We start from the raw sequence: 23,150 nt of genomic DNA, 5'->3' as shown, positions 1-23,150 counted from the left end.
TTTTCAATCTGATGTTAAAACCTCTCTTCCAGCACCTGGAAATGGGTTGGGAGAGGTCCAAAGAAGGAGAAGGAGGGAAAGAAGTGCTATTTCCCCCTTTCCATCCTTCCATATAGCCTCCTAGGTTTTACCCTCGACTTATCCACGGGTCATATCAAAACCCAGGATTTTAACCCTGAAACCTTCCCTCGACATGAAGCTGACTTGTACACAAGTATATACAATACTTTCTTTTCCAGAGCAGCTGCTTGTACTCATGAAATATATTCAGGATAGCTGTACTAGTGATATGATACACAAAATAAAACAAAATTCATAATCCACAAAGGAATCCACAAAATCCACAATCCACCTTTCTTGGCCAGCCAAAATGCACAAATCACATCATACAAGCTTTTGAAGTTCCTGTGGCTTCTTCATCAAGCAAATCATACAGAAGGAAGAAAAGTGACAGTGGTGGACTCATAAGTCTACATTTTGTACTGATGTTGCCTCTACTGTGGAACAAATGGCCAGAAGAGATCCAACAGCTAAATATCAGTCTCTTCTGCAGGCCTATCCAGATGATTCTTAAATTGCAATTTTAAATGTAGACTGTTTTAATATGTGTCTTGTTTATTCTTTTAAATCAGGGGTAGGCAACCCTTTTGAGCTGGGGGCCAGGTTGCTGTCCCTCAGACAACTGGGGGGGCCGAAGCCAAAAAAACATATAATTAAATAATTTTTTAAAAATTAAATAAATAAATAAACCAGGACAAATGTAGGGCAAAATTTTCAAATGGAGGACACTTTTTAAATAAAAAATGGAGGACACGCAAAAAAAATTTGCTGATTTTTAAAAAAAATGTTAAGATAAATGCATGTTTCTGAGGCTTCTATAGACAATTGCCCCACCATGCCACTTGCGTGAGACGCCAAAGGCCCCGGCGGCAATCAACGGCAGGACCGGGCTGGGGCCGGTCCCAAGGCCTTGCCGGGCCGCATCCGGCCCACGGGCCGCAGGTTGCCTACCCCTGTTTTAAATTGATGTATGTTCTTAACTACTGTTGTGTATTTGTTGGATCGTTCTCCACCTCAATCCATGGGGAGAGGCAACATTTTACTAGCTCCTAATACATTTTTAGAAATACGCTCTGAATCTTCGATGGCACCACCACTATCTCCTACAGCTATCTTGCTTCTGGCTCTGCTGAACAGATCTTGTAATTATGCTAAAAAGGAAAGATGGTCCTGCAGAACAGAATATAGTGAATGTGCTAAGGCAACTGTTACATGGATTGGTAATTGGTTGACCGGCCGAACCCAAAGGGTGCTCAACAACTGCTCCTTTTCATCCTGGCGAGAAGTGACCAGTGGGGTCCCACAAGGCTCTGTCCTGGGACCAGTGTTATTCAACATCTTTATCAATGACTTATCAATGACTTGGATGACAGAATTGGGGGCATACTTATCAAATTTGCAGATGACCTCAAATTAGGAGGAACAGTTAATACTGTACCCCAGAGGACAGGATCAAAATTCAAAATGACCTGAGCAAACTAGAAAGCTGGGCCAAAGGTAACAAAATGAAAATCAGTATGGAGAAATGTAAGGCACTGCACTTAGGGCAGAAAAATGAAATGCACAGATATAGGATGGGGGACACCTGGCTGAACAAGACTACATGTGAAAGGGATCTGGGAGTCCAAGTAGACAACAAATTGAACATGAGTTAACAGTGCAATGTGGCAGCTAAAAAGGCCAATGCAATTTTAGGTTGCATCAATAGAAGTATAGTGTCTAGATCAAGAGAAGTAATAGTGCCACTGTATTCTGCTCTGGTCAGGCCCCATCTAGAATATTATGTCCAGTTCTGGGCACCACAATTCAAAAAGGACATTGAGAAACTGGAGCCATGTGTCCAAAGAAGGGAGACTAAAATGGTGAAGGGTCTGGAAACCATGCCCTATGAGGAATGACTCAGGGAGCTGGAGATGTTTAGCCTGGTGAAGAGAAGGTTAAGAGGTGATATGATAGCCCTGTTTAAATATTTGAAGGGGTGTCACATTGAGGAGGGAGCAAGCTTGTTTTCTGCTGCTCCAGAGACTAGGACCTGGAGCAATGGATGCAATCTACAGGAAAAGAGATTCCACCTCAACATTAGGAGGAATTTCCTGACAGTGAGGACTATTAGACAGTGGAAGATACTGCCTTGAATAATGGTGGAGTCTCCTTCCTTGGAGGTCTTTAAACAGAGGCTGGATGGCCATCTGTTGCAGATGCTTTGATTCGGATTTCCTGCATGGCAGAATGGAGTTGGACTGGATGGCCCTTGCGGTCTCTTCCAACTCTAGGATTCTATGATTTTTTAAGTGCATGTCAAAATAATAACCCCCCCCCCACTACACTTGCTCAAGAGGCTTTGGACTTGTGTATTCTTCCAATACAAGCTGTCTAATGTTTCATGGCAATCGGCTGAAAGTAGGGAATAGTGATGTTCACTAATAGATTGTGATCTGATAGAAGTTCGCGCACTGTCTATTCTTTAAATTAAAAACATGCTTGACAGGGTGAAAAGGCCTCCCATGTGGCCTTGAAAACAACAAACCAGCATGTTTTTCAATCCCAGCCACAGAATTCCATATAGGCCAAACACCTAAACTTTCTTTGCTTACTAGCAACGCCTACAATTAATTATGCTATATATAGCCACACAAGCTTCAGTGATAAATATTACAGGTGGAGAATAAGGACAACTCACTGAACTAGTATAATTATTTCATTCAATTCCCTGGAGATCTGCCCAACTGGTCTCCTCTACAATTCAACAGCTGCTCTTCTTTCAACAGCTTATCAACTGATCGGAAGGCGAGCCAAAATGGACTGCTAAGGATTCGTTCCCAAAACAGATGATAGATACTTTTGAATTCTGACTAAGGTATGTATTTTATAATTGTAAACATGCATTATCTTCTGAACATGTGTGAACACAAAACAGAGAAGGTATTTAATATAGTCAGAAAAGTAAAATAGTAAATACAAAACAAAGAAAGAACAAGTGAGGGCCTGAACAGACAGGCCAAAATAAGGCTGCTTTGGGTCACTTTGGAGGTATGCTGTTTAAATGATGCATGTGTCCTAAGAGGCCAGAAGCTGCACCAAAGCTGCGCTCCAGTCCTCAGGACTGGCTCTGGCATAGCTTCTGGCCTTTTAGGATGCATGCAGCATTTAAACAGCATACCTCCAAAGTGATCTGAAGCAGCTTTATTTTGGCCTGTCTGTTCAGCCCCCAAGTCCAGATCCACCACAAGTTTTTTTGTGTTCTTATGTTCCAAAGTTATTCAGTTTTTATATAACATTACAAAGTGTGTATTTCCCGACGAACAATGAGGTGCCTTAGCCAGGACACAGGAGCCAAGCTTACAAAGCTAATGATCTCTGGACTCAATGGCTAAATCTTACTTTAGTTATGACTTGGGTCTTTCATGAGTGGCTTCATACCTCCTACCAATGAAGACACTCAGCATCTCAGAGGGATTTTTTTTAACCTCCCAAAATAAAAATCCAACCAAGAAGGGAAATTTTGAAGAGCTGGGAGGTGAAAGAAAAACGAACAGGACATATGGCTCAAAAGCCAATTAGACACGGATCTTCTGAATGCATTATTTAACCTCATTATTTTTAACATAAAAGCAGCAAATGACATATATAAAATGAAACCATAAAGCTAAGAAGCCTTCTAATTATTTTTATGTAGTACCATATTCCCAGCTATTGCTACATACCTTCCATAGCTTATTTAAAAGGATGTTTTAAGTATCCTTTAAATATAATAGATATTTGCATATTGTTAGTTGTCTTGAACAGACAATGAGGAGATATAGTTGTTCATGATTTATTACTTCAGACAACAGATGGGAGATGCTGTTGACTGAAAACTTAACAGCCACATAAATGTTTACTTGGCTCTACAGACGTTGTTGAACTGCAATTATAGATTATGGAAGTTACAGTCCAACAACATCCTTTCCGATAAAGCATATCAAGAATTTCAAGTCCTACAAACAGCCATCCAACTGGAGTTTCTGAAGTGTAGGGGCTTCATACTGTTTGTGTCCCATATAGGAATTGTTTTCCAGGGCATCTCAGGATAATCTCCCAGGTAAGATACAATAACATTACTATTTGCAGAGACATAAAAGTATTAGTCTGGAGTATAAACATGCAAAGGGATCCTGTAGTACCTTTGAGACTCACTGTGTGGAAGAAGTTGTAGTATAAACCTTTGTAGACTTGTGTCCAAAACACAGACTGCTTTAACTGCTCTGCCTTAATGCTAGGGAATTCTGGGAACTGTAGTTTTGAGAGACATTTAACCTTCTCAGAAAGCTCTGGTGCCACAATAAACTACAATTCCCAGGATTCCCTAGCACTGAACCAGGGCAGTTAAAGCAGTCTCAAACTGGATTATTTCTGCAGTATGTTTGGGATCTTGGTCTGCTTCCTCAGCTGCAGAGACTAAAGTGTTGCCCAAGAAGGATCTTTTTCATAAGACTATAGGAATAGGCAGGGAAAAGCAAAAAGACATCTGGGTTTGGTGAGGAGGTGACAAGTTGTTTTAACTATGGCCATTAAGCAACAAAGGCAAGTGGAAAGATGTTGCCTAAAGCCAGAGTGGAAGGATGAGCATGTGAATGGTGGAGGGAGTCTGGGGATGTGGTGTGTGCCATGTGGAAGCTAGAAAGGAAGCATGATGAAAGGGAAGCCTTGCAAGGCGGGGGGGGGGCGAGGGGGGGTCTAACCAGTATTTCCAGTCTTCCTTTCATAGAATCACAGAGTTGGAAGAGACCCCAAGAAGGGCCCAGATCCAGTCCAAGCCCCTTCTTCTTCTGCCATGCAAGAACTCTCTGTCAAAGCACCCCATTGACAGGTGGCCCTCCAGCCTCTGCTTAAAGACAGCCTCCAAGGAAGGAGACTCCATTATACTCCGAGGAAGGAGTGTCTTCCACTGTCTGACAGCCCTTACTCTCCGGAAGTTCCTCCTAATGTTGAGCTGGAATCTCTTTTCCTGGAGCTTGCATCCATTGTTCTGGATCCTGTTCTCTGGAGCAGCAGAAAAGAAGCTTGCTCTCTCCTCAGTATGACACCCCTTCAAGTATTTAAACAGGGCTCTCATATCACCTCTCAACCTTCTTTTCTCCAGGCTAAACATCCCCAGCTCCCTAAGTCCTTCCTCACAGGGCTTCATGGTTTCCAGACCCTTCACCATCTTAGTCTCCCTCCTTTGGACACATGTGGTGCCCAGGACTAGACACAGTATTCCCGGCGGGGCTGAGCAGAGCAGAGCAGAAGAGAGTGGGCCTATTCCTTCCCTCGATCCAGAGACTAGACTTCTCTTGAGGCAGCCTAGCATGGCCTCGGCCTTAGGCTTCGCCTGGCAGAATGGGGGGATGCCCTGGGCGCCTCTTCCAAGGCTGCGATTGGACAAAATGCATGCTATTTGGAAGGGAAGACATGAAGAGACTGAAGGGAAGACATGCGTGACTATAAGCGCAATATGCTCATGTATCACAACATGTCAAGGGCCTGCGAGGGGAACCCATCAGGCTAGAAGGCCTGGCCTTCGGTCGGGAGAGGAGAGGAGCGCATGACCGATGATCCTGGACAGGGTCAAGAGAGCAAAGAGGCTTCTCTGGAGCCCCTGACTGCCTGCCTCCCTCCCGGCTGCCCAGCCGCCCACCTTCTCCAGGGGCAGGGAGCTCTTCATGGCCGGAGGGGCCCGGGCGACTTCCGCCTTGGCTTCTGCCTCCGCCGCCGCCGGCTCCACGTTGGCAAAGCGGCTGAGGAACTGGAACTGCCAAGCGGCGGACGGACGGAGGGAGGCGCCTCCTCCAGAGCTGCGCGCTCGCCTACTTCCGGGCCTCGTCGGCCTCCGTAGCGCCGCCTCTGACAGAGCGAGCGAGGAGAGGAGAGGAATGTACCAAAACGACATGGAAAGAAGCCACGCCTCTCCTGGCCTCTGAAGAGACTGAGGAGCCGACGGCGCCTTTACGAAAGAAGGAAGGCCGGCGCAGAGGTTGCGTCGCCTCTCGCTCGTCTCCAAAGTCAGCTGCCTCGAGGAGGCATCCCCCCTCTCTCTCGACTTGGTACATTCCACCCTGAGGTTGGGCCGAGGGAGGCCATGACGTCGTCACCGAAAGATTGCGCATGCGCGCAAAGCTCTGGTGCGTGCCTTGCCTTCTCCCTAGGAAACTACAATTCCCATAATTCATCTCATTGGGACGTTGCAGTGGGCGGCGCGGTTGCGCTGCTTATGACACCAGTGAAGAGATCCAGGACATTGGTCCTGGAATCCAGGTGGAGGACGATTTCATGGTCCAAAAGGGCGAAGAGGCAACAGCTGTTTTGGATCTGATCCTAAGCAAGAGGGATGATGATGGCCTAGTTATGATACAGTTAGAAGAGCCAGTGCAGCCCCTCCTCCTTCCGCCATGCAGGAACTCTCCATCTGAGCCTCTGCTTAAAGAGCTCCAAGGAGGGAGAGGCCCACTGTCCAGCGGCCCTTACTCTCAGGAAGTCCCTCCTAATGTTGGAGCAGAGTTTCTTTCCCTGTCGCTTGCATCTGTTTAGCCTGGAGAAGAGAAGGTTGAGAGGGGATATGATGATGAGAGCCCTCTTCAAACACTTGAAGGGATGCCATATGGAGGAGGGAGCAAGCTTCTTTTCTGATGCTCCAGAGAATAAGACCCAATGCTCCAGCAAAAGAGATTCCACTCAGCATGAGAGCGAGGGCTGGAAGACACTCCTTCCTCGGAGTGTAATGGAGCCTCCTCCTTCCTTGGAGGTCTTCAAGCAGAGTCCCTGGGATGCTCTGAGGGAGAGAGAGTCCCTGCCTGGCAGAAGGAGGAGGGGGCTCCTCTCTGCTTCTCCGGCGGCGTGACGAACGATCCTCCTTCCCTCCCCTTTCCAGCTTCATTCTCTTCAGTCTCCGGTGCCTCCTTCCTTCTGGTGATGCGTCCGAAGCAGGACAGCCTGACTTTGGCCACCTGGGGCTCCGGGGCCCTTGGTGCCTTGCTCTGCCCCCAGCAGGAGCTGCCTTTCCCCTCTCTCCTTCGGAGCCCTGGCTCCGGCTGAGGGCCCTGGCGGCCTACTTTGGCCCCAGGCGCCTCCCTGAGGGCGGCGGCGGCGCCTAGGCCCTGGCTGCCTGGGCTCTGCCTAGTCGGCTCTCTCTCTCCTGCGGGGATGTCTTCCTCGGGACCGCTGCTGCGGGGCTTTCTCCGGGGCTGGGCCTGGCCCTGCAACGTCCTCCTCTACGGGACCCTCTTCGGGGCGGGCGACGCGGCCCAGCAGCGCCTCAGGCGGCGCCTCCAGGAGGAGAAGGAGGAGGCGGAGGCGGAGGGCCAGGACTGGGCCCAGACGCGGCGGGCGGCGCTGCTGGCCCTGGCCTTCCACGGCAACTTCAGCTACTTCTGGCTCCGGGGCCTCGAGAGGCTCCTTCCCGGCAGAGCCCCCGCCGCCCTCCTGGGAAAGGTCCTCTGCGACCAGGCCTTCGGGGCCCCCCTCGCCCTCGGAGCCTTCTACTCCGGTCAGTCCCAGGCCCCGAAGCGCCCCGAAAACGCTTCCACGCCGCTCTCCGTCCTCCGAGGGCAGCTGTGGCGCCATGGAAATGAACCAGAGTCCTAATCATCATCATCATCATCATACAACTTATGATGTATCCTTATAATTTTAATTATATATATATATATATATATATGATAATAATACAATTTATGTATTCTTATAATTATAATTATCTTATATTACATAATAATAATAATACAATATTATTTATCCTTATAATTATAATTTTAACTATTATATATTATTATTATATAACTTTAATAATAATATTACAATTTATTATGTATCCTTATAATTATAATTATATTACTCTTATTATAGTGCCATACATTTACCTACTACGGCTGTGTCTTTGAATCATTACTTATAACATCAGTGATCATCCTAATTGTAGGTAATGATTCAAAGATCCAGCTTTGTGGAACCAGGATGTAGAGAGAGAGAGAGAGAGAGATCTTGTGGCGCCTTTCATAGACGTCAGTCTACTTCCTCAGATGCATTTGCATCCAGGTCATAATGAAGATAATGAGCAATCCTATTTCTGTTTTGACGTCTATTATGCCATGAGCTTCTACTTTTTGTTTTTCAGGAGAAGGGTTACTTTTGGATCTTCTGGATACGGCAGGATAAACGTTTTGTGACAGCATAGTGTGAGTGTTAGGCTGTGGCTCTGAAGATCAGGGCCCAATTGCCTTCTTGGCCATTGAAAGCCCTTGGCAAGTCACACTCTCTCAGCCTCAGAGGATGGCAATGGCAACCCCCTCCCTGAAGAAATCTTGCCAAGAAAGCCCCATGGTAGGTTCGCCATGAGTACAAAACGACTTGAAAGCACACAACAACAACAACAATCATGATTTGTTCAAAGGGGGTTTGCCATTGCCTTCCCCTGAGGCTGAGAGAGTGTGACTTGCCCAAGGTCGCCCAGTGGGTTTCAATGGCCAAGAGGGGAATTGAACCCTGGTCTCCAGAGGCTCAAACCACTTCCCCGACAACATTATTCCCGTCTCATTCCTTTCAGGGAAGTTGGTTGGACTGAATCCAGTTTCAGCACCAGCAATGGGACAGTGCTCTGGGCCTCCGCTGGAATAGCAGGCTTATTCAAAAAGCCCGTCAGATCGCTTTCCAAAGGCCCTCAGATACTGGCACTTCATCCCCACCGCAGAAATAATGTGGTTTGACCCCACTTTAACTGCCATGGCTCAGTGCTATGGTTCTGGGATTTGTAGTTTGTTGCGGCACCAGAGTGGAGTTTTCTGTCAGATGACATTTTTGCAGTCTTGTGAGTTATTTAGCCCTCTCCGTCAGAGAGCTCTGGTGTCACAACAAAGTACAATTTCCAGAATCATGGATTTGAAGGCTTTCATGGCCAGCATTCATAGTTTTTTGTGGGGTTTTCAGGTTATGTGGCCATGTTCTAGACGAGTTTCTTCCTGACGTTTTGCCAACAACAACAACCATAAATGTGAACAATTTCAGAGAGCAAAAGCAAGAAGGAGTAAGTAGCCTTGCAGTAACCCCAATGGAGAAGAGTAGTTGTTCATCTTAAAAGGTGTGTGTGTCCTGTGGGCAGGAGATCCATCATCGCCTGAGTGAAAAGGACCTGCCCAAAATGGGTGTTACTCTACCTTCCAAGGTTGTCAGTGTGAATCATCATTTAGCTTATCAGAGCTTCAGGAATCCTTGCTCCATCTCATTGCTTTCACTGCTTAAAATATAAGCTGATTTTCTTTGGTGCAGCCCTGCTTCCTGGAAGAAATGTGTGTGAAGCATGAGATCAAGGCAGCATGGGCTCTTTTATGTGTTCTTGTGCCAGTGTGCAGAAATGAATCACAGTGGATCCTTGTTATCCCCTTGGGTTTGGTTCCAGGAACCACCATAGATAAGAAAATCAGTGGATGATCGAGTCCGATTAAATGGAATGGCAGTTAAATGATGACCCTTAAATAAAATGGAAAATCATTTCCGTCTTTACTTTCCATCTTTACTTTTCTTCCAACTGAATTCAGCATTTCATTTGAGCTGATTTATTTGTGTATGAGGACCTTCCGACTTCTTAAGGTATTATTTTTAAAGATATTTATATTCCTGTAAGACTGACGTTTTTCATGGAAATGCTGATATATTCCTTTTAGGTTTTGGTGAATTTGCCGTCAGGGCAGTTAAAGTGGTCTCAAACTGGATTATTTTTGCATTATGTTTTGGACCGTTGTTTAGCTACAGAACCTTCATTGTTAGAAGAAGTAACATGTGATGTTACTATACATCGTCCCATATGTGCAACTGGTGACAAACAGCTATAAATTTACATTGTTTTGCCTTATGTAAAGGACTCTTCTTTTTTAAAAAATAGAACAGAACGGGGGAAATTATGAAATTAGCTGAAAAAGTTAGAACTAACAAGCCTGAGGCATCGTATGATAAGATAGGATAGGACAGCTCTTTTATCACTGAAGGAATTACAAGTTTCTTCTTGCATGGCAGGTGGCTGTTGTGTGCCTCCAAGTCCCTTCTGATTTATGGTGACCCAGAGGTGAACTTATCAGAGGATTTTCTTGGCAAGTCTGTTCAGAAAGGGTTTCCCATTGCCATCCTCTGAAGCTGAGAGAGTATGACTTGCCCAAGGTCACCCAGTGGGTTTTTATGCTCTAGTGGGGAATTGAACCTGATCTTCAGAGTCATAGTCTAACGCTCACACAATGCTGGCGCAAAAAAAATTATTCAGATTGTATCTAGATCTGAAAGTAATCCTACTCCGGAATAGCAAGAAGTAGAAACTCATGGCATAGTATAAGTCAAAACAAAAATACAATTTGCCTTTATCATTACCCACAATTTTACCATTCCAGTCCACCGTCTTGTTCACAACTCCTGAAGCTGAACAGGTCCCATTAGGTGAGGAAGAGGCCTCCAGGTATTTGCTGTGGCAATAGGGTCCCAGCTGGCCTGTTTGGTAGACTGGATCCTTCCCAGGAGCTTCAGTTTTTGGGAGTCCTGGTCTACCTGCAAAGAGATGTGGCAGTACAGTCCACACCAGAAGGCAGTCCCTTACCACCAGCACACTGGACGACACTTTCCCTCTGAGGTGTCACCAGTGCGGTCTGCACTCCCCACACCTCCCTAGTAATGCTCCTGTGTACAAAGTATATGTCTTTCTGGTAAACGCCAAGCCAACTATTGAAGAAAATATTCAGCAGAAATATCCATCTGAAATTAATTAATACAGTCCACTGTCTGCAACAGTTTTATGAGTCAGCTTGTAAGTACAGTGGGCCCTTGGTATCCGTGGGGGATCCGTTCCAGACCCACGGCAGATACCAAAATCCGTGGCTCAAGTCCTATTGTACTTAATAGTGTTGCGGTCATGTGTTGTTTTGAATGCTGTTTTTAATTGATTTTATTGGAATGTTTTTTTGTTTTTTATATATAATTGTTCGCCGCTTTGATCAAAATTTTGGAAAAGCGGGTTACAAATAAACTATATTATTATTATTATTATTATTATTATTATTATTATTATTATTATTGACAATGGGAGAAAAGTCCTTCACCCACCACACCGTCCTTACCTTCTTTCTTCCTTCCTTTGTCCTGGCTTGACTTTAGTGGCGGAGTCTGCTGCCCAGTTGGCCGGGGCCAGGGCAGGGCTGGGGCTTGAGACTTGAAGCCTTGTCCCCAGGTCTGGCACCTGGGACAGAGCCTCAGGGCTCCAAAACTCAAACTCCAGCCCTGGCGCTCAGAGCTTGATTCAGAGCTCTGTTGGCCAGAGGGGACCAATGGCAGGGCCAGGGCTTGAGTTTTGGAGCCCTGAGGCTCCATCCCAGGTGGGCTGCCTGAAGCTAGTCCCTTTCTTTCTGCCTGACTTACCTCACAAAGCTGTTACAAAGACTGAGGATAAAATATTGTGAGGATGAAGGATAATAATAATAATAATAATAATAATAATAATAATAATACTGTTTATTTATAGCCCGCTTTTCCAAAAAATATCCCAGTAATAAAGCACAGTAAAATTCACAAGAGTAAAACCAAAGAAACAAACTAGCTGGATAAACAACTGTATAACAGGGGAGAATAACAAATGTCAAGGCACATGGGGGAAAGCTTGTTGGAAGATATAGGTCTTAAGTTTCTTCCTGAACAGGTCAAGGGAGGTGACAGAGCGGAGCTCGTCGGGAAGGGAGTTCCAGGTCTGCGGGGCGGAAACAGAAAATGCCCTTTGGGAAGACGAGGTGTATCTCGTCTTGGGAACCCTTAAGAATTGCTTCCCGACCGATCTGAGAGTGTGGGGCTGATTATATGGGGAGAGGCAGTCCTCCAAGTACCCTGGGCCCAAGCCATTTAGGGCTTTATAGGTGATAACCAACACCTTGTATTGTGCCCGGAAGCGGACAGGCAGCCAATGAAGATCTTGCAAAATCGGTGTTATGTGGCTAGTCCTGGAACATCCAGTGACCAACCTAGCTGCCATGTTCTGTACTAACTGAAGCTTCCAGGTTTGGTACAAGGGTTGCCCCATGTAGAGCGCATTACAGAAATCCAACCGAGAGGTTACCAGAGCATGTACCACCGTTTCAAGGTCGCCCCGGCCCAGGTAGGGTCGCAGCTGGCGTATCAGCAGAAGCTGGTAACAGGTGCTCCTGACCGTCGCATCCACCTGAGACGTCAGGTGGAGCGACGAGTCCAGAAGCACCCCCAGACTGCGAACTGAATCCTTCAAGGGGAGCGTGACCCCGTTCAGGACAGGTGGACAAATTTCCTTTCCTGGACCAGGAGAACCCATCACTAGTACAGTGGTACCTCGGGATACGAAATACCCAGGTTACGAATTTTTCAGGATACGAAAAAATCCCATAGGGATTTATTGTTTCGGGTTACGAAAGTTTTTTCGGGTTACGAAAAAACTCCGGCGCTGTTTTAAATGGAGCCGCGGCAGAGCCGCGGCTTTTTTCCCCATTAGCGCCTATGGGTTTTCGGCTTACGAAGGCTTTTCGGGTTACGAAAGCGGCCGCGGAACGAATTATTTTCGTAACCCGAGGCACCACTGTACTTCCGTTTTCTCTGGATTCAGACTGAGTCTGTTTTCCCTCATCCAGCCCATTACCGACTCCAGGCAGGCATCTAGAGGAGAGATGCCATCCCTGTTCACTGCATCAGTCGGAGACACAGAGAAACATATTTGGGTGTCATCAGCGTACTGATAACACCACACCTCGTGTCTCCGGATGATCTCTCCCAGCGGTTTCATGTAGATGTTAAATAGCATGGGGGACAGAATGACTCCTTGAGGGACACCAGATGTAAGCACCCTCTTATCGGAGCGCACGTCCCCCAGCTGCACCATCTGGAATTGACCCAAGAGGTAGGAACGGAACCACTGGAGCGCAGTGCCTCCGATACCTAACTCCCTCAGGTGTTCCAGAAGGATACTATGGTCAATGGTATCGAAAGCCGCTGAGATGTCCAAAAGCACTAACAGGGACACGCTTCCCCTGTCCATGCCCAGACGGAGATCATCAACTCAGGTGACCATGGCAGTCTCAACTCCATAGCCCGCCCAGGAGCCGGTTTGAAATAAGATCTTAAGGGCCCGAACAGACAGGCCAAAATAAAGCAGCTTCAGGTCACTTTGGAGGTATGTTGTTTAAATGTTGCATGTGTCCTAAGAGGCCGGAAACCATGCCAAAGCCATGCTCCAGTCCTAAGGACTACAGCTTTGGTTCAGCTTCTGGCCTCTTAAGATGCATGTGTAATTTAAACAACATACCTCCAAAGTAACTCGAAGCAACTTTATTTTGCCCTGTCTGTTCGGGCCCATAGCTACTATTGCTTCAGAATCATTTGGTTAGGATTTTACCTGCCTCTGCTTTTCTGTTTTATCACAACCCTCTATTTCAAAGGGACGTACTGCACAGTGCTTCAACTGTATACATTTACTGTATGTTAAAATGCAATACTGTATATGAAATCTGTGTGATTTCTGAGTATTCTGATTTTCTCTGAACATTTTGTGACCAGGCATGAGTCTACTTCAAGGAAAAGAGGACATTTTTGCAGACTGCAGAGAGAAGTTTTGGAATACCTATAAGGTGAGCTCAGTATTGGATAAAATGTGGTTCCATATTATTTAGCTATTGAATCACAACAGAATCACAGCTATCAAAGATAATTGAGTCTGCCCTTCAATAACACATACCATCACACCTAAGACTATGTTTGTTCCACCCATTCTTTTATTCATACATAATGGTAAACCAGGATCTAGAGCGTCTAGGCTTTCGTTATTTTTATCTTTTGGCTTGCCTGAAATGAATGTCTGGTAACTATGCATTTTGTACCTGAAAGGCAGAGAGGCCTTGCATGAATGATAACTTATTGCTCTATACTGTCTAGTTAAGAGTAAATACTTTCTTTGTATTCTTTCTCTGTACTCCTATACACATGCCTTAGCTTAGTTGTTGCTTGCTTAGGTTAGCAAGGGAAGGAAACTATAAGTCCTTTGCAAATCCCAGTGTGTGCTAAGGGGGAATTCCTTATAGATTCACTGGGTAGTGGCAGCTTGACTACAGGATCTCAAGGGTTCTCATTCAGCTCAGCAGGGACTGGGAACAGAGACCCAGGAGACTACATGAGTTATACTAGGGATACTAGGATTGTCATATGATTGAGAGCCATTGATGGGTTTTCCCTGTTAATTAATCACGCTTGGTGTACGCAGCAACTTTGGGTTGGAGGCAACATCATGTGATAAATATTGCCAAAGGCACTATTATATAATTATAATTGTGGTTTAAAAGCCGTGAGTGATAATCTGAGTAATTTGAGTAGTTCTAGTGACCCATGATGCTCGGCATTCTGATTTAAAATAAGACAATGTATTATATCTCTAGGCTTTAAAGTGGCAGCTCGAGGTTAATAACAGCAACATGGTTAAAATGGGTTAATTTCAATTTCTGTCTTGCACACATGGTTACACATACATGACAACTCATTTTAACATATGACAGCACCAGTTCTAACATGAATTCCGATATGAGGTACCTCCAAATTTATCATTCTGTGCTGATCATAAAAATTGTCAGAGGTTATTTAGTCTTACCCTCCCTATGCAATGCAAGAATCTTTCAACTACAGCATTCTTGACATATGGCTGTCTTATCACTGGAGAGTCTCCTTCCTAATGTTTGGCTTAAATTGTCTTCCTGATATTAGTATGGAATTCTGCCCTCTGGAACAACCAAAAACAGATCCAATAACATCAAAAATCCACCAAACAGTAATAGCTTTATTGGGTAAACCAAAATGCACAATATACATGTTGCAAGCTTTTGAAACAGAAAGCAGAAACAGAAAACACGTTTGCTCCATCTTCCATGTGACAATCCTCCAGATATTTGAAGAACTGATGACAGTATTTCTTATGTTTCCTGTTAATGCAAAATGCTTTTTTAAAAAAGCTTTATTTGTGATATCTTTTCATCTATGTATAATGGCTTTGGAGAGATCTCCTGCATTCCTTCTTTCTATATACACAATAATAATCAATCACTTACTTTTGTTTCAGACAGGGCTAATGTACTGGCCTTTCGTTCAGGTGAGTTTTTGGTCACATAAATACTGTAACTGCATGTTTGATGTTTTGTTCTTTTCTTTGTGGTTCTTGCTTTATTACAGTCTTTGAACTAATTCATGAATTGGTTATGAGTTAACTGGATTTTAATTTTAAAGTGAAAAGGATTGGGAAGTGTACAGTCGGCCCTCCATTTTTGCAGGGATCCGTTCTGTCCCACCCACTCACCCCCATGAAAACGGAAACTTGTGTATATTCAAGCCCCATAGGCTTGAATGAGGTGTGTGCCTGCCAGTGGGCACCATGGGGGTGCGCCCCATTGACAATAACAGAGGTCGCCCCTCTGTGAATATCGAAGACTTCAAGTCCACGAGAAAGAAGGGGTGACTGTATTTTCTTTTGTATGGACACCCAGAGTGATTGTGAATCTCTCTCTCTTCATTTGTAATATACATTTGTGTTCATTCCTCATGCTTATAATGGAACTGGTATTTCAGTTTGCAAAAAGGCAAAGGACAAAAAGGCCCTTCCTGGCTGTCTGGTTGGAAGAAGCCCTGAACAGGTTTGTGTATTATTGCTTTTAAGTTTCTGCCTTCCCTTGTCAGCATGAAGATAATGATTATTAAAATATTTATATCTCAACCTATCCAAAGACTTGAGGTGGCATACAATAAAAGCAATTTAAATATGATGATGAGACAAAGGTTCCAGTATTTCTTCAGTGTGTTTAACTTAATGTTGCCTTTCCCCCTTAAATAGCTTTCTAACTTCAGCCTGATTCCAGTGTACTTGAGGACAGCATACGCTGGCCTGTGTGGTTTTGTCTGGGCTGCTTTCCTGTGCTTTTCTCAGCAAAGTGGTGATGGGACTGCAAGATCAGCTTTTCAGTTGTTCCATGGAGAGAAAACTGACCCAGGCAAGGCATCATCTGGGAAGTAAACACGTCACTTCCAAAACATCCCTCACCTGCCAGGGGCAGTGAGCAGCATTACAAGACAGCAACTGCATGTTCTCTACTTGAAGACAGAACTATAAAGTGAGCATAAATGAACAATGACCAAATGATAACTTTTCATCAAGCAGAGTTATAGTCAATGGGAGATTGTTGACATTCAGGCTGCATTCAACATAACTAAGGTGGGAGAAGGAGAAGTGTGCAAATAGCTGTTTGTGCTCCTCCTCTAGGATTGATTGATTGATTGATTGATTTGTGATTGAAGCACTAGGTAGAATTTTCCCTAAAATTGCTGGCTGAGAGTGGAGAGGGGTATTCCCACTGCCTCTGATAACTGATCAGAGACAGCAAGGATTTTTCTCCAAGCCAGGAATATAATAAGGAGACTTGGACACTGTGTGGGCCAGTTCTGGATTATTCAGAAACCAAATTGTGCCTGGGGGCCAGAGATATAACCCTCCTCACTTTAAACCATGAATGCTGTCCTTTTAAACTACAGTCTGAACAAGCATTGGTAAACAATCCAGATTGCTTATCATGGCATCTAAAAGAATTTAACATGCCCTCCAAACTCAGGATTATTGTTTTTAACTGACCCAAGCAAGTCAAGATTTGTAAGCCATCTTTAATGGAAGGTTTGTTGTTATCTTATAATTGATGGACATTCAAAACCGTAATCCTCTGGTAATATTGTGCATTAAGCCATACTTGCCTAATTTGATTTATGTGCTAGTGGAACAGTAGGAATGAAATGGGTGTGAATGGGCTAGATGGATACATGTGCTGCCATCTGCACTGTAGTTTGGTCAGCTATAAGTTTTCATATATTATAAGCAAATCTAGGAGGAGAATTTACCCTCTCATTTACTTCAACAACTGATTTTGGGAAACCAAAAGTTCTTTCACAGTGATTTATAACACTGGGTATCCACACTAAACAATTATAGCACTTTGATCCCACTTTAATTGTCATGGCTGAATTTTGTGGAATCCTAAGGTTTTCATGATGTTTGTAGAGTTCTCTGCCAGAGAGCTGTAAATCTGTAATTCACTAGGGAGTTCCAAGTACCTCACCAAACTACAGATCCTAGCATTTCATGGGATGGAGCCATGACAATTAAAGTATCAAACTGCTATAATGGTGAGTGCGTTCCTGGAATGTTCCATGCAGACCTGGGAAAACATTATTGATGGGGTGATGGACTCTTAAGGAGCTGAAGCATACTTCTGGCTACCCAAGGCAGAACAGAAAATGGTGTTCTCCCTCCACATTTTGTGTGCATAGTACCTCAACACAGTGATGTTATTTTGTCACATGAAGCAAGAAATCCCATAAACATCCCTTTTCATACCTGACAGTAAAAATGTAATACTGAAATTATAAACAACTAACAATTTGCTGTACCTCCAATAGGGTCTTCTGGCTGGAAAAGACCCCTGGCTCAATGCCCGAGGAGCCATTTGCCTCTGTCGAACCCTGGGCTACATAGACAAATGGTCTGACCTGGTATAAGTTGCTTTATTTGGAGAGCCCATAGCTTAGTGGTAAATCTGTCTCAGGTTGACTCCCTGGCATTTCCAGTCAAGGAAAATCAGGTTTAAAAAGACCCCATCTGAGATTTTGGGGAGCCACTGTCAGTCAAAGGAAATATTTTTGGTCTAAATCTGGGGTGAGCAAAGGATAGCCCTAGAGGTTCATGTGCCCCACAAGGCTGTTTTTCTTTGCGCTGAATGCCTCTAGACTCTCTGAACTGCTCTTTTTCTTGTTCCCAAAAGATGAAAGAACAGATCTCCCAGCAACAGCAATTCTTTTTTAAAATAACCTTCCTAAGTACTGTTTAACATTACCACCCCACTACCCCTGGTTTTCATAACCAAAAATTGACATTTGGCCACTTCTAGTTTTTTGTTTTCTGGTATTTTTAGCAGTTTGTGTCCCAGAGGCAGAAAATTGGCTTTGGACACCAATCCTTCCCATCCTTCCTCTGCATTGATGAAAAGTCTGGACAAATTCCAGGTAGCTTTGTATATTTACAGTAACTCGAAAATTACTATACGTGCCTATAGTGTCTTTTCTTGGCACAGAATTTCAGTACGGTATTTTGTTGTAGCAGAAGGGATGTTTCACTGAGTTTTGACTGTGTGTTGTGTATATTGCTTGAAGCTTTATTTGTTGTAGGAGTGTTGATTCATGAGTGACAAATGCACTTTCTACCTGGGTTCATAACTGGGAATGGGCAAAAGGCACAGTCCCACTAGGAAGTGTCCTCTGTAACCACCATCCACAACCCAGGTGCCATTCAGTGCCAAAGGCCTCACTTGGCTGTGGATCCTTTTGGGTGATCTTGGGCAAGTCACATTTTCTTAACCTCAGAGGATGGCAAAGGCAAACCCCCTCTGAAGAAACTTGCCAAGAAAACCCCATAATAGGTCTCCATAAGTTGGAAATAACTTGAAAGCACACAACAACAACAACAACAACAACAACAACAACAAAAGAAGGGAGCATGGATTCTTTACAAAACATCAAGATTATTCTGTGGGGACCTAAATTGATTCTTCTGAATTTGCTTCTGATAATCCTACCATTTTATTGAAGAGAGGGGTAGAAAATGTGGCCCTTTCCTGCCACCAGTTTTGCATTTGTACCTCACAGAATTGGTACAGGATGACATTGTTTGCTATAGGATACATTGCTTATTTAATCTTTGTGGCAGAGTGCTTTGGGATCCTGCAGAGAGTTAGCTGAACTTTGCAAAATCCCTGCTTGGTCTATTTGTGTGTGTGTGTGTGTGTGTGTGTGTGTATGGATGGATGGCTTTCTTCCTTTTATATTCTATAGTGAAGTAATTTAAACGGGGCATTATTTATCGTACAGTTTGAAACTACTACATTACAGTCTGATCTCATGCTTTTTTTCTCCCCTGCTACCATATGACTGCAGAAATCTGAATCCTTCAGCATGGGACTTCTATAGTGGTTACACAAAACGTAACATAACATTCCGAATTAATCTTAATCTTTCTTAATCTTAATCTTTGTTGATTGTTAATCTTAATACACTCGTCCTTCCACATTTGCTGGGGTTCGGGGCACAGGACCCCCATGAATGTGGAAAAACCCCAAATAACAAAAACACTATGTTTTTACCTCTAGGAATCTCTAGGTCCTCCAGGGCAACTCTGTGGTCAACATCTGTCAGACACTGACCATAGAACTGCACTTTAAGAGCTACAAATGCTAGTGGAGTGTCCTCTCTAGGAATCTCTCAGTCCTTCAGTGTGACCTTTGGTTAAAGCTGACCATAGAGTTTTGCTGGAGGTCCTAGATATTCCTAGAGAGAACATCTTAACGAAATCCGTGAATAATCAAATCCGTAAAAGTCAAAGCCGCAAATGTGGAGGGACGAGTGTATTTAATGGTTTTAGTAACAGTTTAGTTGTGATATATATATGTATTTAAAACAGTGTGCTTTACATGTATTGTGATTAATTTGTATTTATTTGGAGGCAAAATAAAGTCAGGGTAGCTGAACTGGACAATGAAAAAAACCCATTCTTTCTTAAAGTCACTTGTAAATTTTTGGACAGAAAGCATTAACAAAATTAGCAGTATCAATGAATAGCAGGAAAGGATCTGTATGACAAAGGAGACCATGGATTTCAGAGCTTTTGTACATCTGAAAATGGATAGAGATGGCTGGCCCTATCACCAAACAGTATTTACTGGGAGGTGGCTGGCAAGGAATTGGAGGGGAATGCTGCATACTACAGAACCTGCCCTGCGCTCTTAAGCTTGCCTGCTGCCTTATGTGCCTTATGCTGTCTTTTGTCACCATTCAAAACAGATTTGTCAGCCAGTTCAGTTGGCTTTTGCACACTGAAAGGAATGAGATGCCATCTTCTCTTTCCCCACAGGTAGCAAAATGTCTTGAGTTGGCCTTGGTGATTTCGTGAGGCACAGACCAGGCAATCTGTACTCTCCTTGGCTTTGCTCTGAGAAGCTTTTTTGGGAGCAATACAATGGCTAGCCAATGTGGCTCTTGCTGAAAAACCTTCATTTCATCTGTGGAGGGGAATGAACTAGAATGTGAGCACACTTCCAGAGCAAGCTCACCACCAAAATTATGTATCTGTACATACAGCTGAAATGTCTGAAACATTATTTTTCTGAACACATTTGGCACAGTCCAGACCATGTTACTTACCTTAGATAAGTTTAATTCAAAACAATTGCAGGGTATTGGTTGCTGTCAGAGTGACACATCCATGGCTTCCATGCGTGGGCAAGATAAAATATGGACTGACCTCTTCAAGTTCAGCAACATTAGACTGCTAGGTCACATAGCTTCTTGCTTAAGTAATGATAGTCACAAAGGGAACACAACCAGAAATATCTTGTTGCACCCAGACAGATTTGGCATAGTGTAAGACGGTGGTACGCAACTATTTTACCCTTGGGACATCCCTTAACATCTACATGTAGATGTTGCAAAACAACAACAACTTACAAATAGGATATGAATTTACAATGAAATTAAGAGGAAAAGTAAGCACAGAAGAGCGGACTTGTCTCCAACAACATGGAAAAGAAAAAGGGTGGAATGTATTATAGTTATATATGATCAAAAAATTGATATTTGAGTTTGTAGATAAGAATTTTTGCTGAAGCGAGTTAAAGGAGGATAGATGATAATAAAGATACATCTCAAAGGGAGGGGTCTGGGGAATTCTAAGGTTCTGTCTCTATTTAGAGTTCTTCAGATTCAACAAAGACATGGCCAGGAATACTTCTACTTAGTCCTTACAATAAAAACTTTCTGATCTACCTGAAGTTTGTCGTGGATTTTTGGTCAGAGTAATAATAATAATAATTATTAATAATAATTTGTTTTATGTATATACCGCTATTCCAAAGATCATAGCGGTGAACAGCAAGTAAGCTAATTAGCAAGTCAGCTAATTTGCCCCCAACAGTCTGGGTACTCAATTTAGCTCCCTCCTCAGAAGGATGCAAGCCTGAGTCGAGCTTGGGCCCTTTTGCTGGTCTTGAACTAGCAACCTTGTGGTTTTGAGTGGCTGCAGTACAGGCATTTAACCACTGCGCCACCAGAGTAATCCCAAGTCTCACAATATGTAATGTGAGCTGTTGTATAGATGAATGTTATATGTGTTTATATTGTTTGCTTAATAAAAATTTAATTAAAAAAAAGAATCACAGAGCTGGAGGAGACCCCAAGATTAAGGGCCCTGATCCAGTCCAGCCCCCTTCTGCCATGCAGGAACTCTCAGTCAAAGCATCCCTGACAGATGGACATCCACCCCCTTTAAAGACCTCCAAAGAAAGAGACTCCACCACTTTCCCAGAGAGTGTGCTCCACCGTAGAACAACTCCCATTGTCAGCAGGTTTTCTTTTCCATTGTTTTGTGTCCTATTCTCTGGAGCAGCAGCAGAAAACAAACTTACTCCATCCTCAGATGCTTTTTCCAGCCACCATTTTCCAGAGGCTACTTGTTCTGAATTATGAACAAAAGAGCTACCATGAAAAAGACCAATTAGCACGTCGATGCCATTGGAACTAATAACCACTGCTAATATCGTCCAAGGATTTTTAAAATTCATATTTAAAGTCAGCACTTTATCTTGAAGGAAGCATACTTTGTCTGAGTTTATGCGTTGTGAAAACCAGTGCTTCCTTTAGTTAGTCCTGATTGTATCCATGCTCTCCTCATCTTCATTGAATAACTGAATGGGTTTCATAGACTGAAGTCTATGACCGCTCATGCTGCCAATTTCTTTCTTTTAGTTAAGTCTCAACGGTGCTACAAGATCACAGACTAACACAGCTATATCTTTGAATTTTCCCAGCTATTAAAAAGCTGGGGATGTTTAGCCTGGAGAAGAGAAGGTGAAGAGGTGATATGATGGCTCTGTTTAAGTATTTGAAGGGATGTCACATTGAGGAGGGAGCAAGCTTGTTTTCTGCTGCTCCAGAGAACAAGACCCCAACGATGGATGCAAGCTCCAGGAAAAGAGATTCCAGCTCAACATTAGGAGGACCTTCCTGACATTAAGAGCTGCTTGACAGTAGAAGACGTCCCCTCAGAGAACAGTGGCGTCTTCTACTTTGGAGGTCTTTAAACAGAGGCTGGATGGCCATCTGTTAGGTATTCTTTGATTGAGAGTTCCTGCATGGCAGAAGAAGGGGGCTGGGCTGGATGGACCTTTGGGTGTTTTCCAACTCTATGATTCTGTTTCACACGCACACACGCACATGCGCACATGGATGCGCACACACAGCCTCCTCTTGCTTGAATCATGGAATCACAGAATCACTGGCTTCATGTACTCTCAGCCTTCTTTGTCTGGCCTCCTCCTGGCAGATTCTTGTCCACAGTGATGGGCCTCTTCCTCTCCCTGGTGCCCACTCTGGCATGCCACAGGCTCTACCTGAAATGGCACTGGAAGATGGTAGCCTTTCACTGTCATCATTCACTGAAGATGCCAGCCCCAGATGCAGGCGAAACGCCGGGAATAAGCTCTTCCAGAAGACAGCCACCGAGCCCTGAAAACCCACAAACAACTAGGGACTCTCTTTGCCCTGCCTGGATGTATCTGCCCTGGCTGCCTTTGGGCCCTCAGCTGTTGCCGGGCCTTTTTTATTGACCCTCCAGCTGCAGCAATTGACACTGTAAGCCCCTCTGAGTCCCAGTTATAGGATATCTTATTATTAGGATACCCCAATAAATCATCATCATCATCAACCATTCACCTTTTACCTGATTTTGAGGATGCAGAGGGAGGCCACGCCCCTCAGGAATAGGTAGCCAATGGGAGCGGAGGAAGGTCCAGGGGAAGTGAAGGAGGCCACGCCCCCTCGGGAACGGGGAGCCAATGGGGAAATCACAAAGAACTTTCCTAATACAAACGCGCCCTCTTGTGGACACTCAGGGCACTGCAGCCCCTTTGACAGAGATCGACCCAGAGATCGCTCCCTTCCCAGGGCTCACCTGAAAGGCCCATCAT

General features: G+C 44.2%; 2 protein-coding genes across 2 annotated transcripts in view; one reads left to right on the top strand and one right to left on the bottom strand.

Annotated features, from left to right (window-relative positions):
- Positions 1–5,886, bottom strand: part of PDXDC1 (pyridoxal dependent decarboxylase domain containing 1) — a 48,551-nt gene extending 42,665 nt beyond the window's left edge. Inside the window, exon 1 of the mRNA XM_042480806.1 lies at positions 5,720–5,886. Within this exon, the coding sequence (XP_042336740.1) occupies positions 5,720–5,746 (27 nt within the window). The 5' untranslated portion in view covers positions 5,747–5,886. The remainder of the gene's footprint in view (positions 1–5,719) is intronic.
- A 119-nt stretch (positions 5,887–6,005) lies between these two features.
- On the top strand, positions 6,006–19,308 carry MPV17L (MPV17 mitochondrial inner membrane protein like). Its single transcript, XM_042480807.1, has 4 exons — positions 6,006–7,564; positions 13,618–13,688; positions 15,164–15,193; positions 15,929–19,308. Exons 1-4 carry the CDS (start codon positions 7,222–7,224, stop codon positions 16,106–16,108), a joined length of 624 nt encoding a protein of 207 aa, XP_042336741.1. The 5' UTR covers positions 6,006–7,221; the 3' UTR covers positions 16,109–19,308.
- Positions 19,309–23,150: the final 3,842 nt, after the last annotated feature.

This window comes from Sceloporus undulatus, chromosome 8 (assembly GCF_019175285.1).
Source record: "Sceloporus undulatus isolate JIND9_A2432 ecotype Alabama chromosome 8, SceUnd_v1.1, whole genome shotgun sequence".
In the NCBI taxonomy this organism is placed as follows: Eukaryota; Metazoa; Chordata; class Lepidosauria; order Squamata; family Phrynosomatidae; genus Sceloporus; species Sceloporus undulatus.
Note: the sequence above shows the minus strand (reverse complement) of the source record. Positions and strands in the feature narration are given on the sequence as shown.

Excerpts from the sequence above, each read along its gene's own strand:
- MPV17L (XM_042480807.1), top strand. The coding sequence starts at position 7,222 with ATGTCTTCCTCGGGACCGCTGCTGCGGGGCTTTCTCCGGGGCTGGGCC. Across the intron at positions 7,565-13,617 it reads CCTCGGAGCCTTCTACTCCG|GCATGAGTCTACTTCAAGGA; the intron begins GTCAGTCCCAGG and ends TTTTGTGACCAG. Across the intron at positions 15,194-15,928 it reads TGTACTGGCCTTTCGTTCAG|CTTTCTAACTTCAGCCTGAT; the intron begins GTGAGTTTTTGG and ends CCCCTTAAATAG.